The sequence below is a fragment of the Panthera uncia genome, assembly GCF_023721935.1.
Source record: "Panthera uncia isolate 11264 chromosome A3 unlocalized genomic scaffold, Puncia_PCG_1.0 HiC_scaffold_11, whole genome shotgun sequence".
In the NCBI taxonomy this organism is placed as follows: domain Eukaryota; kingdom Metazoa; phylum Chordata; class Mammalia; order Carnivora; family Felidae; genus Panthera; species Panthera uncia.
The window spans coordinates 45,216,373-45,230,506 of NW_026057578.1; the positions used below are offsets into that span (position 1 = coordinate 45,216,373).

Here is a 14,134-nt window from a genome sequence, read left to right on the forward strand (position 1 = left end):
TTCCTCCCTGCAGAAGACTTACAATTAAGTTGTGATAATGAAACATGGTTTTAAAATATTCCCAATGTATTATTTAAATAGCTGCCAAGGTTCCAGGTTGAGTCTAGCCTAAGAAAGTCTACCACTGGGGAGACACAACACCTCCATCACACCTCCACAGGCCCACTCCAACTTCTGCTCCAGCTACAGTGGTCTGCCCTGGTCATGTATTACCTCTCATGCCTCATTTTCCCTGATGAACAAATACTTGTCATTGTGAGAAGTAGAACAGAGTGGTTGAGAGTCTGGGCTCTGTGCTACATTGTGTAGGTTATAATACCACTCCTCCTCTTATGAGCTGTGTGGCCTCATTTGGATTGTGTACCTTGATGTGCCCCAGATTTTTCATCTGGAAAATGGGGGCAATACTTATAAAGAACTAGGAACAAAGTAAAGCTCCATTAATGGTAGCTATTTGATGATATTTATTGGTGCATGTGTGTGTACACACAACCATTAACAAAATGAACCAGTTGTCATCCTCTTTGATTACATTTAAAAGTTCTAAGAAATTGGGGTGCCTAGGTGGCTCAGTCGGTTAAGCACTGACTCATGATTTTGGCTCAGGTCATGATTTCATGGTTGTGGGGTCAAGCCCTGCATGGAGCCTGCTTGGGATTCTCTCTCTCCTCTCTCTCTGCCCCTCCCATGTTTTGCTCTCTCTCTCAAAATAAATAAACTTAAAAAATAAAATTAAGTAAAAGTCCTAAGAAATTAGGAATTCTCCTCGTCCTCAGGGAGACATTGGAAGCTAACCTCCATACTGACCATTTACTAATCTCCATTTGTTTATTGAATGTTTTCTATGGGCCAGTTCTGTGCTAAGAGCCTCTCAAATGGTACCTTATTCACACCTCACAGTAACTCCATTAAAAAATGTCATTACCCTCAAGTTTGAAACTAGCAAAATGAAGCATTCAAGATGTTAAGACATGTGCTCAGAGTCACACAGATGGTATGATGCAAGTTTAGGATTTGAACTCAGGTCTCCAGATGTTAAAGTATGTGATCTTTTGACATACCCCATCCCGTGCCCTTGACTTCTATTCTTGAGAGATGGTAAGCTAGGATTCCTCAGCTTCAAGGGCTAACACAAAAGGAGTGAAACTGAACCATGGTTGAGGTTCCCAACTGAACACCACATACTGAGTCCTTGGTGATAAGTTCAGGTGACTCAACCCCTCTCAGTGGGCATGTGAGGATTGATGAAGGACAGTGGAGAGAAAGCTTGGGAAATGTCTTTGCAAGACAGACAATTAGGAAGAAGCAGAACGTGGGCCCTAACCTCTGATGGCTCTCTCCATCTCACAAAGGGATATTCTTCTTGCCTGCTGAAGAAGTGATGCTAACTTATGTTTATTGAGGGTTAATTCTATCAGACATGGTTCAAGTGCATCACACAGGTTACCACACTCAATCTGCTCAACAAGCCTGAAGAATTTGAGGCAGTGCAAGTTTAAGTAATCTGCCCAACTTTGCATAGTTTGTAAGAGAAGGTATACTATGCAGAGGGGGACCTGAGCCAAAATTCTTAACCTCTGTATTCTACCACTTCTGTAGGACATGATGGCAAGTGTTTGTTGGAGCAGGGAGGGTGCTCTGTGTGGCAGCCACCATCCAAGTGCCCCAGGAATGAATGAAGTCAACATTTCTACAAAGACACATGCTACAGATAATTGCAGACGATGAGAAGTGGAACATTCTTCACCCTGTCAACCTTATAAATATAAACTACATAGCTGGCAAATTAAATGGTATTTATTATGCAAAACCGTTTGGTTTCAACCTGTCTGTGAGTTGTAAGAGCAAGCCCAGAGCATCCCTTTGTTTCCAATCCTTGTCGTTAGGAGTACTTGTTGAACCCTGATGAGAAGTGCATCCAAGTGGCAAACAATTATAAAATCCACCAAATGATTTTTAAGGAGAATCTCAGCATTCAAAGATTGTTCACGCATGACGTCAACACCTAGGGAGGCAGGGCTGCTACTCATGCACCCAGGGAGCCACGGCTACAGAGCAGTCCCTGCCAGGCAGCACCAAGCCACCATCCAGTCCTACGGGGAGAAAAGAGTACATGCAAAGATTTGGTGCTGCAAATCTATCGCCTCTGGGGATTCCTCTTTGTCAACAAAGGGATAGTCCTGGAGGGCTCATGGAAGCACAAATTCAAGGACTTCCATGGAAATCATAGGTATGCAAGAGCTGTGAGATGAAGTGAACCCATCTCATTTTAGAAGTCTCTAGCTAGATCCATTTCAATGCTCTGTTATTCTATTTTTGGCTGTTATTTAGCTATCACAGAACTTGCGTATTTTAGAAACCCGCACATTAGTTGGTGGCTTACATGATATGCAATAAAATGAGGAAAACTATGTTTTCACTTTATTTATTGGAATTTGCACCCAATTCTTATTGTTTCAAATTAGCTGTTATAAATGCCTTTGAGCAAAATTCGCTTAGTAACCTCATGCTATCCTGTATAAGCCAGGGTTCTCCAGAGAAACAGAACCTGTAAGACAGGTAGGTAGGTAGGTAGGTAGGTAAGACAGATGACAGATAGAGAGATGATAGATAGATAGATAGATAGATAGATAAGAGAGAGAGAGAGAATCTGAAGAGAGGGAGAGATTGATAGATTTTAAGGAACTGGCATACACAATTGTAGGGGCAAGCAAGTCCAAAGTCTATAGGGCAGACCTGCAGTCTAGACATTTCAGCAGAAATTGATGTTACAGTCTTGAACCCAAAGGCAATCCGGAGGCAGGATTCTTTTTTCTGGGGACCTCAGTCTTTTCTCATAAGGTCTTCAACTGATTGAATGAGGCCCATCCATATGATGGAAAACAATTTGCTTCAATCAAAATCTACTGATTTAAATCATAAAAATATTTTCACAGCAACATCTAGACTGGTATTTGACCAAACAACTGGGCATCATGGCTTAGCCAACTTGACACATAAAATTACTGATCACACCTCCCTTGCTGACCACCATTACCTCCCACCAAGGATGGCATCTAGCTTCTACCTTTCTACCTCCTGGTAACTTATAATCTCCCCTTAACTCACTGTGCTTATCCATCTTTCCACTTTATCTCTAGATCTGCACTGTCCAACATAGTAGCCACTAGATACACATGTCCTATAAAATTTAAATTTTAATTAATTAAAATTAAATGAAATAAAAAATTCAATTCCTCATTTGCACTAGCCATATTCAATTGCTCAACAGTCACATGTAGCTAGTGGCTACCATATTGGACAGCACCAAATAGACCATTTACATCATTGCTGAAAGTCTCATTTAATAGAGCTACTCTAGATGCTTCTTCCTCAGATATCGACCCTCAATCTCTGAGTTCCAGGTTTGGTGTCTCCTCGACCATCTGGATAGTCATGTAAATCCTGTTTGAGAATGTTGTGGAAAGGCATTTTGATGCACTTGTATAAGTGTTCTGTGGAATGCTTGTGTATTAATCAGGCTAAGTAATGCCAGCTGCTGAAACAAACAACCCCCAAATATCACTGGCTTAACACAATAAAGGCTGATTGCTTGCCCAAGTCACATCCTGTGCTCTTTTCAGGAATTCTCTCTTCTTCCAGAGCCACAGAGTTCTCCATTGGAATCTCTGCATGTAGGCGGCCAATGAATGAAAACTGGGGAAGAGCATATAGCATATTTGCAGGTCATGCCTAGAAGTGACTGCATCATTTCTGTTCACATTTCATTGGCCAGACTCCATCATGTAGACCCATCTAAACTGCTAGAAAGGATGAGAAATGTAGTGCCAAAGAGGAAAATGAACAGAATGGTGAACACATAGCGCTATATCACAGCATGTAGAAAAATGCATTCTATGTCAGTATATAATTACTATTCCCCCAAACAAATGAACCATGTATATGTGAAACCCTCCTGCATACATTATATTTTACACATCTAATACTGGAAAATAAAAAATATCAGTAGGTATTGATGAATAGAAAATGGTGAGTTTCAAGGCCATGTAGAATGGAGGTTAAGAAAAGACTTTGGAATTGGAAAAGGTTTGTGTTGGAATTCTAGCACTACTTACTGCTAGCTGGCCAAGAAGACACTGGCAGCATAATCTTAGGCCTGTTGTTTAAATGTGTGGAGCCCTCAAAGAACCCTCACTCACGGGGTTTAAACGAGGCAATAAATGCTTACATCAGTGTAAATGCTCAGTGGCTGGAGGGGTTGCATCCACACATGTATGTGATAGTCTTTTCTCCTACCTTCTCTTCTTTTTTTTCTCTTACTTTCCACTTTGGAGTCATCTTTTCTCACAAACTGAATTTTCTCATAGCATAGGACACAAGGTCTAATATTTGCATAGTGATTGCAAATAATGAAATACTTTTCCATGCTCCTGTTTGTGGTAGGTTTAGTTGCTTCTCCTCCAACTCCCACCCAAATTCACATGTTGATGTCCTAATTTCCAATACCTCAGAGTGTGACCTTACTTGGAACTAAGGTCATTGCAGATGTAATTAGTTAAGATGAGGTCATGCTGGAGGAAGGTGGGTTCCTAATCCAGTATGACTAGTGTCCTTATAAAAGGAGACATTCAGAGATGTGCGTGTCCACAGGGAGAGCACTATGTGAACATGAAGGTAGATTGGGGTGATACATCTATGAGCCAAGGAATGGCAAAGATTGCCAGCAAACCCCTGGAAGCTTGGTGAGAGGCATGGAACAGATTCCCCCTCACAGCTCTCAGAAGGAACCAACCCTGCTGACACCTTGATCTCAGACTTATGGCTTCCAGAACTGTGACACAATAAAATTTTGTTGTTTAAAGTACCCATGTGGGGTACTTTAGTATGGCAGCCCTAGCAAACAAACATAATATTCAAACAGTTATTGACTCAAATATACAGGATCCATTTTTAAAATGGCATTTAAAAACGTAAACTTTAAATTGTCCAATTCTAATTTCAACGTATTTCCAAAACCAATTTTCTATTTGTTAATCTGCTTTTGAGCTTACAAAAGCAGCAGTTTAATTTGGGTCACCCTAAGATCCATGACTACAGGACTGACACACTGGCCTTCCTTGCTGTTTGCTTAGTGGGGCTCCAGGGGACCCATATTTAGAACAATTCACTGGTATAACACAGATTGCCAGCTGTGTGACCTTGGCCAAGTCCCTTACCTGCCCTGAATCCTTTTCTTCCTCTAAAAAATAAAGGGGTGACTAGATTCTCTCTAACTTCTACCTACGACATTGTGTAGCTTATAGGAAGCCTTGCCCACCTAGGCAGACTTGCTGGCCTGTAGGCCAGGTAAGTAAAAGAGAGCTGCTTACAGAAATCACCTCTGCTAATGTAAAGGGATTTAAGAACAATATTAAAAGACAGTGCTCCGGCAAATTAAATATTCAAAGTGAAGAACACTGCATTTTATTAAAAGTGTCACCATTTAGAATGCCTAATTTTGGCATAAATACTCTAGAAATATTCACTTAGTTTGCTATGTGCTATTGTTAATAAAGGAGGTCCTGCATCTAGATTTGTCATATGTCATTAATAAATCCAACCATAAAATGCAAATTGTAATTATTTTGAAATATCTATTTACTGTTTAATTATATTTAATTTTAGGCTCCCCTAAAATGGCCTAATAAAAATTTGAGATGCTAAGTGACTGCTTCATCTGCTTACTCTGTATATTTGCTGAAAATAATTAGTTATATTAATAGAGGGATATTTTCCCTCTAAAAACTTACCTGGGTGAAAGTGAACCTAAATAAAATATGCTAAAAATATGCATTTTTTTCCCAGAGTGGTGGCAAAATGTAGTTTGCGCTGAAATCAGCAAAATAAACGTTTGTACATGACCATAGAATCAATTTGGTGTAATGATTTCATACAACAACTAAAAAATGGAATGTTAGTACTAATCTTAGACCCAGGTAAGAGGGCCCCTGCCCTAGCTTCTGTGTATTACATAGGCTGTTTTGGCTCTTTTTTGGCCATGCTACTCCATACAAAGCAAAGAGGCCCCGAGGCCAGGGTACATGCTTGCCTGAAGATCACACATACACACACCCTTCCAGAACACATTTCAGGTCCCTACAACACCAACATTCTTTGTTCAAAGGGGCCTAACTTTCCAAGGCCTTTAAAGACCTCTTTCTTGGATCCTTCCTGTGAGGGTGACTATCACTGGTGTGCTCACCATCAGGCTTGATGCATGGCCAAGAAGAGACTAAGGTTGGAATGACGATAGATCTGGGACTTGTGGACTGGAGTGAGGGAGACACATTACTGCCCGTACAGGGAGCCCCTCACAGTGCAGGACTGAGCCTGGGGGTGATAAATAAGAGGGTAAGTTGGGGAATGAGTCACAGAACTAAATTCCCCTGTGACTTCCCAGGTTCTTATGAAGGTACATTGGTCAAGGTTGGAGGAGAGAATATAGTTTATCTATAACCTGTCATCATGAGTTATAATTAATACTTCAAGAGACAGTACACAGGCCTCCATGTACTCTTGCCCTAGACCTGGCAAATACAAAGAGAAGGCTGAGTAACATCATAATTTTATACTGCCAACCTTTAAGTGGTCCATCTGTCTTACTAGCTTAAGTCACACCTAAGAATAAGTGAAATTAATGACTAAGAAAAGAAGCCAAGTGAAGAATAAGAGAGTAAAGAAACTCTATACTGTAGTAGTTCCTTTTCTTCTGCACTGTGGGTTTAGACTATGTTTGTTTTTCTGCAGGAAGCTTATCCCCCAAGATGATGATGATGATGATGATACAAACTTACTATGTGTGGGGCCCTCTTATAAACATCACACACATTAATTAATTATTATAACAGTAGCATAGGTGGGTCCTGCACTAATAGCCTCCCTGTTTTACAAGAAGAAATCTGGGTATCAAGAGGGTAACTTGCCAGCAGTCACACAGCTGGGCAGAGGAAGAGGAGATTCAAGCCCAGGAGTCTGGGTCCAGAATCCATGAGGAAGGATTCACCAGGGCGTTTGTACACCGAGCTTGGTCTACACAAACAAATGCCTGCTTCATGAGCACCTAGTTAGCAACTTTTCCCTCTTCACCAACCAATAATGTCATCAGCATTCACCACAACCTTGGTCAGCATGGACTTTCAAGCAATGGATTGTTCTACTGTCAGGGCTGAGAGCAGTTGCTTAGTATTTTGGGTTTTGTCTTTTTTGTAGTGTTTTTTTCTGCTTTTAAGTGTGGTAGGAAAACAAGTTTACCACAGTGCCTGGAACTCAGAAATCCTGAAAGAAGGGAGGGACAGCTGGGGGAGGAAGGAGAGAATGAGCTTTGGAAAATTCATGCAGTCTGATGCCAAAGGCAAAAATGATCAAGTGAGAGGCGCCTGGGTGGCTCAGTTGGTTAAGCATCATCCGGCTTGGTCTCAGGCCATGATCTCAGGGTTTGTGAGTTCCACAAGAAGAGCGTACGGAGCTCTTCGCTGTTAGTGCAGAGCCGGCTGTGGATCCTCTGTCCGCCTCTGTCCGCCCCTCCCCCACTCATGCGCGCGCGCGTTCTCTCTAAAAAATAAATAAATATTAAAAAAAAAAAAAAAAAGATCAAGTAAAGTGCTCCCGCCCAGCGGTGCCCCCACCCTCCCAGCCTCTATCAAGGTGGGGGGTTAGTAGTCAGGACCACTTCTCACTTGTCCCTTACAGGGGCTCCTTGCCTCGGGGTGGGCTACGGTCTGTCTCAGGAGAATTCTGAAGGGTGAGAGGAAAGGGAGACTGCAGACTTCGGGCGGAGAGGCCAGGGCACCGCGGCCACGCCGCGTCCTGCCTTGACACAGGCCAGTCCCTTCGAGGCCGACCTGCGCAGCCTTAAAAGAGGCCCCGCCTCCTACCCCACCCTCTCCCCCGCCCCTCCACGCCGTCCCGCCCCCCCGCGGCCCTCTGTCCCGCCCATCCACGGCGCCCCGCCCCTGCAGACCTCCGCCCCGCCCCCTGTGCGGCGGCCTAGGCCCTGTTTACCCGCGGTGCATGGTGGGGCCGTCGCCTGGGACAACCCAGCCACCCGACAGTCCCTTGGCGTTGCAGAGCGAGCGCGGCGGCGGTGGCATGCACCCGGCCTTCTCATCCTCAGCGCCCCTGGCGAGCCCCGACTACTACGAGAGGCTGGGCCGCCTCCAGCACGGGCTGCGGGACAGGTACGGCCTACCCGGGGCGGGGGCGGGGAGTGGGCCCGGCCGAGGGTTAGCTGGTGCCCTAACCCCTGTTCCCTGCCACTCCCCGCGCCGTGTTTCCCAGGGCCCGGATCCGCCCGCGACGCCCCCCCCCCCGCCCCAAGTTTCTGGTGGGGCCTGGAGGACAAAGTTTACCAAATACCGTGGCCCACTGCCTTTATTGGAGGTCTCTGCCGGAAGATGCGGCCGCATCACTGCATGTGCCTAGAAGTGAGAGTGGGATTCTTCTGCCTGTCACTCTCAGTCACGCCTTGTGAATTTCTCTACTCCCCTTCTACACGCCTCCTCCCCTGTCTCTCTTCAAATTGTCATCCCACCCTGACAGCTGCACTGCATCAATGATGACAAGTCCAGGAACGCAGGCGGGGAGTGTGTGTGTGTTTGTGTGTGTGTGTGTGAGAAACATATGCAGGAAACATTTAAATGCAGGAAGCATTTTGGGGAGGAACGAAGGCTGGCCAGATTTCCAGCAGAGGTGAAATTTACAGCAGAAGTCCAGCTTCCAGAGGGTTCATCATACTTTGATTAAGACATGAAAGATGAGAGCCACTGAAAACAGCTAGATCTGAGAGCACAGAGAGAAAATTATAAAGCAATTTACTATAAATAACCACATAAAAGATAAGTTGTTGGAACTATTATTTAGCTGCTAAATTAATTGGAGTTGGAAATCTCATTAGTTGACAAGAAAGGAAATAGATATTTGGATCACTTGATAAACAAAGCGTTTAATGAATGTTAAAAGTTACAAAATCATTTCAGTGAAGAGGAGAGCTTTGTGTGTGACAATTCTAAAATGACAACAATAATTACATGTAAAGGCAGGAGTAAGTGGTTAAGAAAAAGAATTATATTCATCTTATCCTAGATTTAATTCTTGTCAAATATTTATAGAGCATCCACAACAGGCCTCCATAATTGTCCTCACCATATTTTATCCCTCAGTCCTTTTCTATATCCTATTTTTCTTTCTGACATATTGCCACTCACCCACTCTGGGGACCGCCTCACCTCCAACTTAAAAAAAAATATCACTTCCTGCAGTGCTTTCCATGTGGCAAGTATTGATCAACCCATTCTCTAAATTATGTGATCTCTATATTTTTGTAGCACTGTAGACAAGTGGCTTAAGTAACTCGCTCCCTGCTGAGATGCAGAATTCCAAGAGGACAGGAACCATATCTAGCTGGATCTTTAGCTGATAATAGAGTAGCTGAGGTGGAGGAGGAACTTGACAAATGTTTGTTGAGTGAATGGCAGAAATCCCAAAGTCAACCATCCAGGGTCCAGCTGTTATGAATGTTTTATATACAACACTGTAGCCACCCATTGTCACTAAATCATGACCATTTTTAGTCAACCAGGAAAAGTGAACAGTATGATATTTCAAAGACAGTATTAAATGTTTGCACACACCTTATAGTTAAAAGACAAGACACTGGTCTGCACATTAGTGCACCCAAAGTGCTTTTTGACTCTGTTTTGCCAGAAGAATAGCTTAGTTATCTAAGGCCTTCCGTTATCTCTTAGCCCAACTTCTTTTTTTTTTAATGTTTATTTTTAAGAGACAGAGTGGGGGACACAGAATCTGAAGCAGACTCTGAGCTGTCAGCACACTTAACCAGCTGAGCCACCCGGGCACCCCTCTTAGCCCAGCTTCTAATTTTAAAATGTTACTGGTTCAAATGGCATTCTTTTTGAACTAAGTTCATTGTGAGTTATCATTTTTGCTTCCATGCTAGGAACACCTGGCTGCTTATAGTCCTTATGGTATAATAACTGTAATGATTAGTACTCACTTTATGTTTAACACTTAATGTTTTAACTGTTAAGCAAGGTGAGGCTGTTGAAATTATATAAGGAATTCAAATCAGATTTTATAGCCTATTCACGGTTCTGCATTTGGAGGTTTTAAATTTATTTTTTTACTTAGTACAAATCTGTTGCAGTGTGTATTCATATTTCATTTTAAAAGTCCATAACTATCTCCAATGCATAGTAAGCACAGAGGCAAATAACTTTGAATACAGAGAAACTGCAGTAGACATGTGGAAAGTTGGTTTCTACTCTAGGAACAGTTGTGTGACCTTGAGTAGTTTGTTCAGCTTCTCTGAACCTTAGTTCTTCACCAGAAATGAAGAGCATTGAATTATATGTAAGGTAAAACCATAGGTTTTTTTTTTTTCTCTAGTAACTAGCTTCATACTAAAAAAGTTGAAATCTGTAGTTTTGCAGGGTGCCTGGGTAGCTCAGTCAGGTAAGCATCTGACTATGGCTCAGGTCATGATCTTGTGATCTGTGAGTTCAAGCCCTGCATTGGGCTCTGTGCTGACAGCTCAGAGCCTGGAGCCTGCTTCAGATTCTGTGTCTCCCTCTCTCTCTGCCCCTCCCCCGTGCGCTCTCTGTCTCTCTCTCTGAAAAATAAATAAACATTAAAAAAAAAGGAATCTGTAGTTTTGCAAAGCAACAAGTAATGAATATCATTGTTTGTATCCTATTTGACTGTTTGAGTGTACTTGCTTTTTGTTTAGTTTTGGTTTTTAACCAATTTCAGTGACTGCAAGGATTGTAAAACTTCAGAGTCCTTTTAAAATCTGCATCCCTGGATCATCACAGCTGCTTTATCAGTCCAGAAATTTCCTGGAGGTGGGAGATTAAAAAAAAAACAAACAAAACTTGCCCTTTTCTGGCCTCCTTAGAGCTGGGACATTGTGGTGTTAGCTCTAATAACTGGGCCTTTCTCTTGTAAGTGGTATATTTCTAGCCCAGATTGTCTCAGCTGTAGTCACATGTAGGTGTACTTATATAGTCTTAATTTTTTTCCTCTTTGTATATGGTGTTTTCTCTGCACTGTGGTGAAATCAGTCCTAGAATCTTAAAGAGCCTGCTGGAGTGACTCATTACCGTGTGTGTAGTGCCACGAGCACGGTAGAAACATGTGAGTGGAATTGACTCTTATAATTATATAAAAACATCCCTTTAAAAGGCCCATTAACCAGCCCCAGTTCTTTCAATGCCAGTATTGATTCAGAGTGAGATATCATAATGGTCCAGAAATTGATTCTAAGGTATTAGTTGAGTAAAGCTGAAGTTGGTGTTGAGGCAAAAACAGAATAAAAAGTGGCTTAAAAGGAGAAAAGGGAACCATGTGGCTCTGCTGTAAAGACCACCCAGCTGTGTTAACCTTTGAATGGTCCAGGGGCACCTGGGTGGCTCAGCTGATTGAGCATCTGACTCTTGATTTTGGCTCAGGTCATGATATCACAGTTGTAGTATCAAGCTCCATCTTGGGGTTCTGTGCTGAACCTGCAGCCTGCTTAGGATTCTCTCCCTCTGCCCCTCCCTCCTGTGTGAGCTCTCTCTCTCAAAAAACAAAAACAAAAACAAAAAACAGAGCACCTGGGTTGCTCAGTGGTTAAGCCTCCAACTCGGTTTTGGCCTAGGTCATGATCTCATGGTTCATGGGTTCAAGCCCTGCATTGGGCTCCGTGCTGACAGTGCAGAGCCTGCTTGGGATTCTCTCTTTCCCCTCTCTCTCTGCCCCTCCCCTGCGCTCTCTCTCTCTCTCTCAAAATAAACAAACATTAAAACAATGGTCCAGGTGAGGGGTGCAGGTGACGGAAACCATAGGCTATGGATACACATCCCAGGGCTGGTGTTTCAGATATTCTGAAATAAAGATTTAGTATGTAAGGGTTGCAAGAGATCCTCCCTGTAAACCTTTCTTTGGCTTAAAAAATTTTTTTTTTAATGTTTATTTGTTTTTGAAAGAGAAAGAGCAAAAGAGGGGGAGGGGCAGAGAGAAAGGGACACAGAATCCGAAGCAGGCTCCCGGCTCTGAGCTGTCAGCACAGAGCCCGACACGGGCGCAAACTCACAAACCGTGAGATCATGACCTGAGCCGTAGTCAGATGCTTAACTGACTGAGCCACCCAGGCGTCCCTCTGTGGCTTTTTATTGAGGGAGATGTTTTGTTTTACGTCTTAAATTTAAACTAGAAATGAAGGACAGCATTCTGAAGCTCTGCAGTGTGGTGAGGAGGTTGGGGAAAGGGCCTGTGATTAAGAGTTAATGAGACTAGCATTATGTTGTCTGGAGCGTAAGGCCAGAAAGTGTTTGCGATTTTTCACCATATGAAGTGTCATAATAGAGAAGTGTGACCTGCAGATGTCTGTATGTACTAAAGACAGAGCAGGAACAAAGAAGTTTTATCTTTGTGATTAAAAAGAACTTGCTGCACAGGAGATGATGGATTCCCAAAAAGGCTGTGGTCCTTTTTCACTAGAGGTCATAGGTGAATTTTTAAAATTATTTTTATTTTTAATTTTTTTAATGTTTATTTATTTTTGAGAGAGAGAGAGAGAGAGACAGAGACAGAGACAGAGAGAAAGAGGGAGACACAGAATCCAAAGCAGGCTCCAGGCTCTCTGCTCTCAGCATAGAGCCTGATGTGGGTCTTGAACCCCTGGACTGTGAGATCATGACCTGAGCTGATGTCGGACACTTAACTGACTGAGCCACCCAGGCACCTCAAAATTATTTTGAATTAAATTCAAGCTTACAAAAAAAGTTGCAGGTGTCTAGTATTCCCCTCACCCAGATTCCCCAACTCTTAACATTGTATTCCATTTTTTTCTATTTTGTCTATCAACCTGTTTAAAATCATTAGTCTTTTCTGAACCATTTGAGAACTACAGAAATGATGCCCCATTACTCCTAAAAATTGTCTATTTCCAAAAAGGGATGCTCCCTTACATGATTACCCTATAACTCTCCCAGTAAGAAAATCAACACTGATTGATACCAGTACCCAGACTCCAATAAAATTTCACCATGTGTCCATTTTGCCAACTGTCCCAAGGCTGTGTTTTTCCTTTAATGGTCCAGGCTCCCATCTGTGCACCCATGTTGCCATGTCTCTTTAGTCTCCCCAGACCCAGTCTGGAGCTATTCCTTAGTCATTCCCTGTCTTGTGTTCCTGAAAGTTTCATAGAGTACAACTTTCATTCCAGAGGGTGATCCTCAAGCTGGGTCCCTCTGATGGTTCCTCATGACCAGACTCTGATCTCGTTTCTTGACAAAAATAGCATAGAAATGAAGCATGACATCAGGGGCACAAGGTCATAGATACACTTAGGGTCTTTCTGTCTTTGTAATTTAGTGACAGCTAGCTGACTGTCCAGTCATTCATTCTATATGAGCTAAGTGTTGAGCATGAAATCTTAGAAGAGGAAAAAGCGACTAATAAAAATTTCTAACATGGAAGCACTTATATCATATTTCCTTCATTTCTTTTCTAAGTTCACTCTTAGAAGATGAGAAAGTAAAGATCTGTGTGGAGCTACTACTTAAAAAAATGGTGTCTCTGAATTTTTTCCTTGTAATCTTTTTTTTCTTTTTAGGCATGGGCATACCCCAATTAAGGAATAGATTGTGGGGTGCCTGGGTGGCTCAGTCGGTTAAGCGTCCAATTTCGGCTCAGGTCATGATCTCATGGTTTGTGGGTTTGAGCCCCACCTTGGGCTCTGTGCTGACAGCTCAGAGCCTGGACTCTGCTTTGGATTCTGTGTCTCCCTCTCTCTCTGCTCCTCCCTCACTCATGCTTTGTCTCTCTCTCAAAAATAAACAAACATTAAAAAAAAAGATAGATTGTGTTGCCCAAGCCAAGATTCAGTGTTTGGATTTTGGACCCCATTTTCCCATTAACAGAATTTGGTTAAATGGAAGTTTCCATTCTAGATTATGCTAAGCAAAGAAATTTACTTATAATGCAACTAACAGAGTAACTTTTGAGATTTTTTTTTTTAGAAGGGAAAATATATCTGAAGGAAAACGGAAACTAATAATTAAGAGTTCCAAAATGGAATGTGGGCTCAGCCCCT

At 42.5% G+C, this 14,134-nt stretch overlaps 1 protein-coding gene across 1 annotated transcript in view; it reads left to right on the forward strand.

Annotated features, from left to right (window-relative positions):
* The first annotated feature begins 8,014 nt into the window (after window positions 1-8,014).
* KIZ (kizuna centrosomal protein) overlaps window positions 8,015-14,134 on the forward strand; it is a 143,640-nt gene continuing 137,520 nt past the window's right edge. The window contains exon 1 of the mRNA XM_049650105.1: window positions 8,015-8,216. Within this exon, the coding sequence (XP_049506062.1) occupies window positions 8,050-8,216 (167 nt within the window). The 5' untranslated portion in view covers window positions 8,015-8,049. The remainder of the gene's footprint in view (window positions 8,217-14,134) is intronic.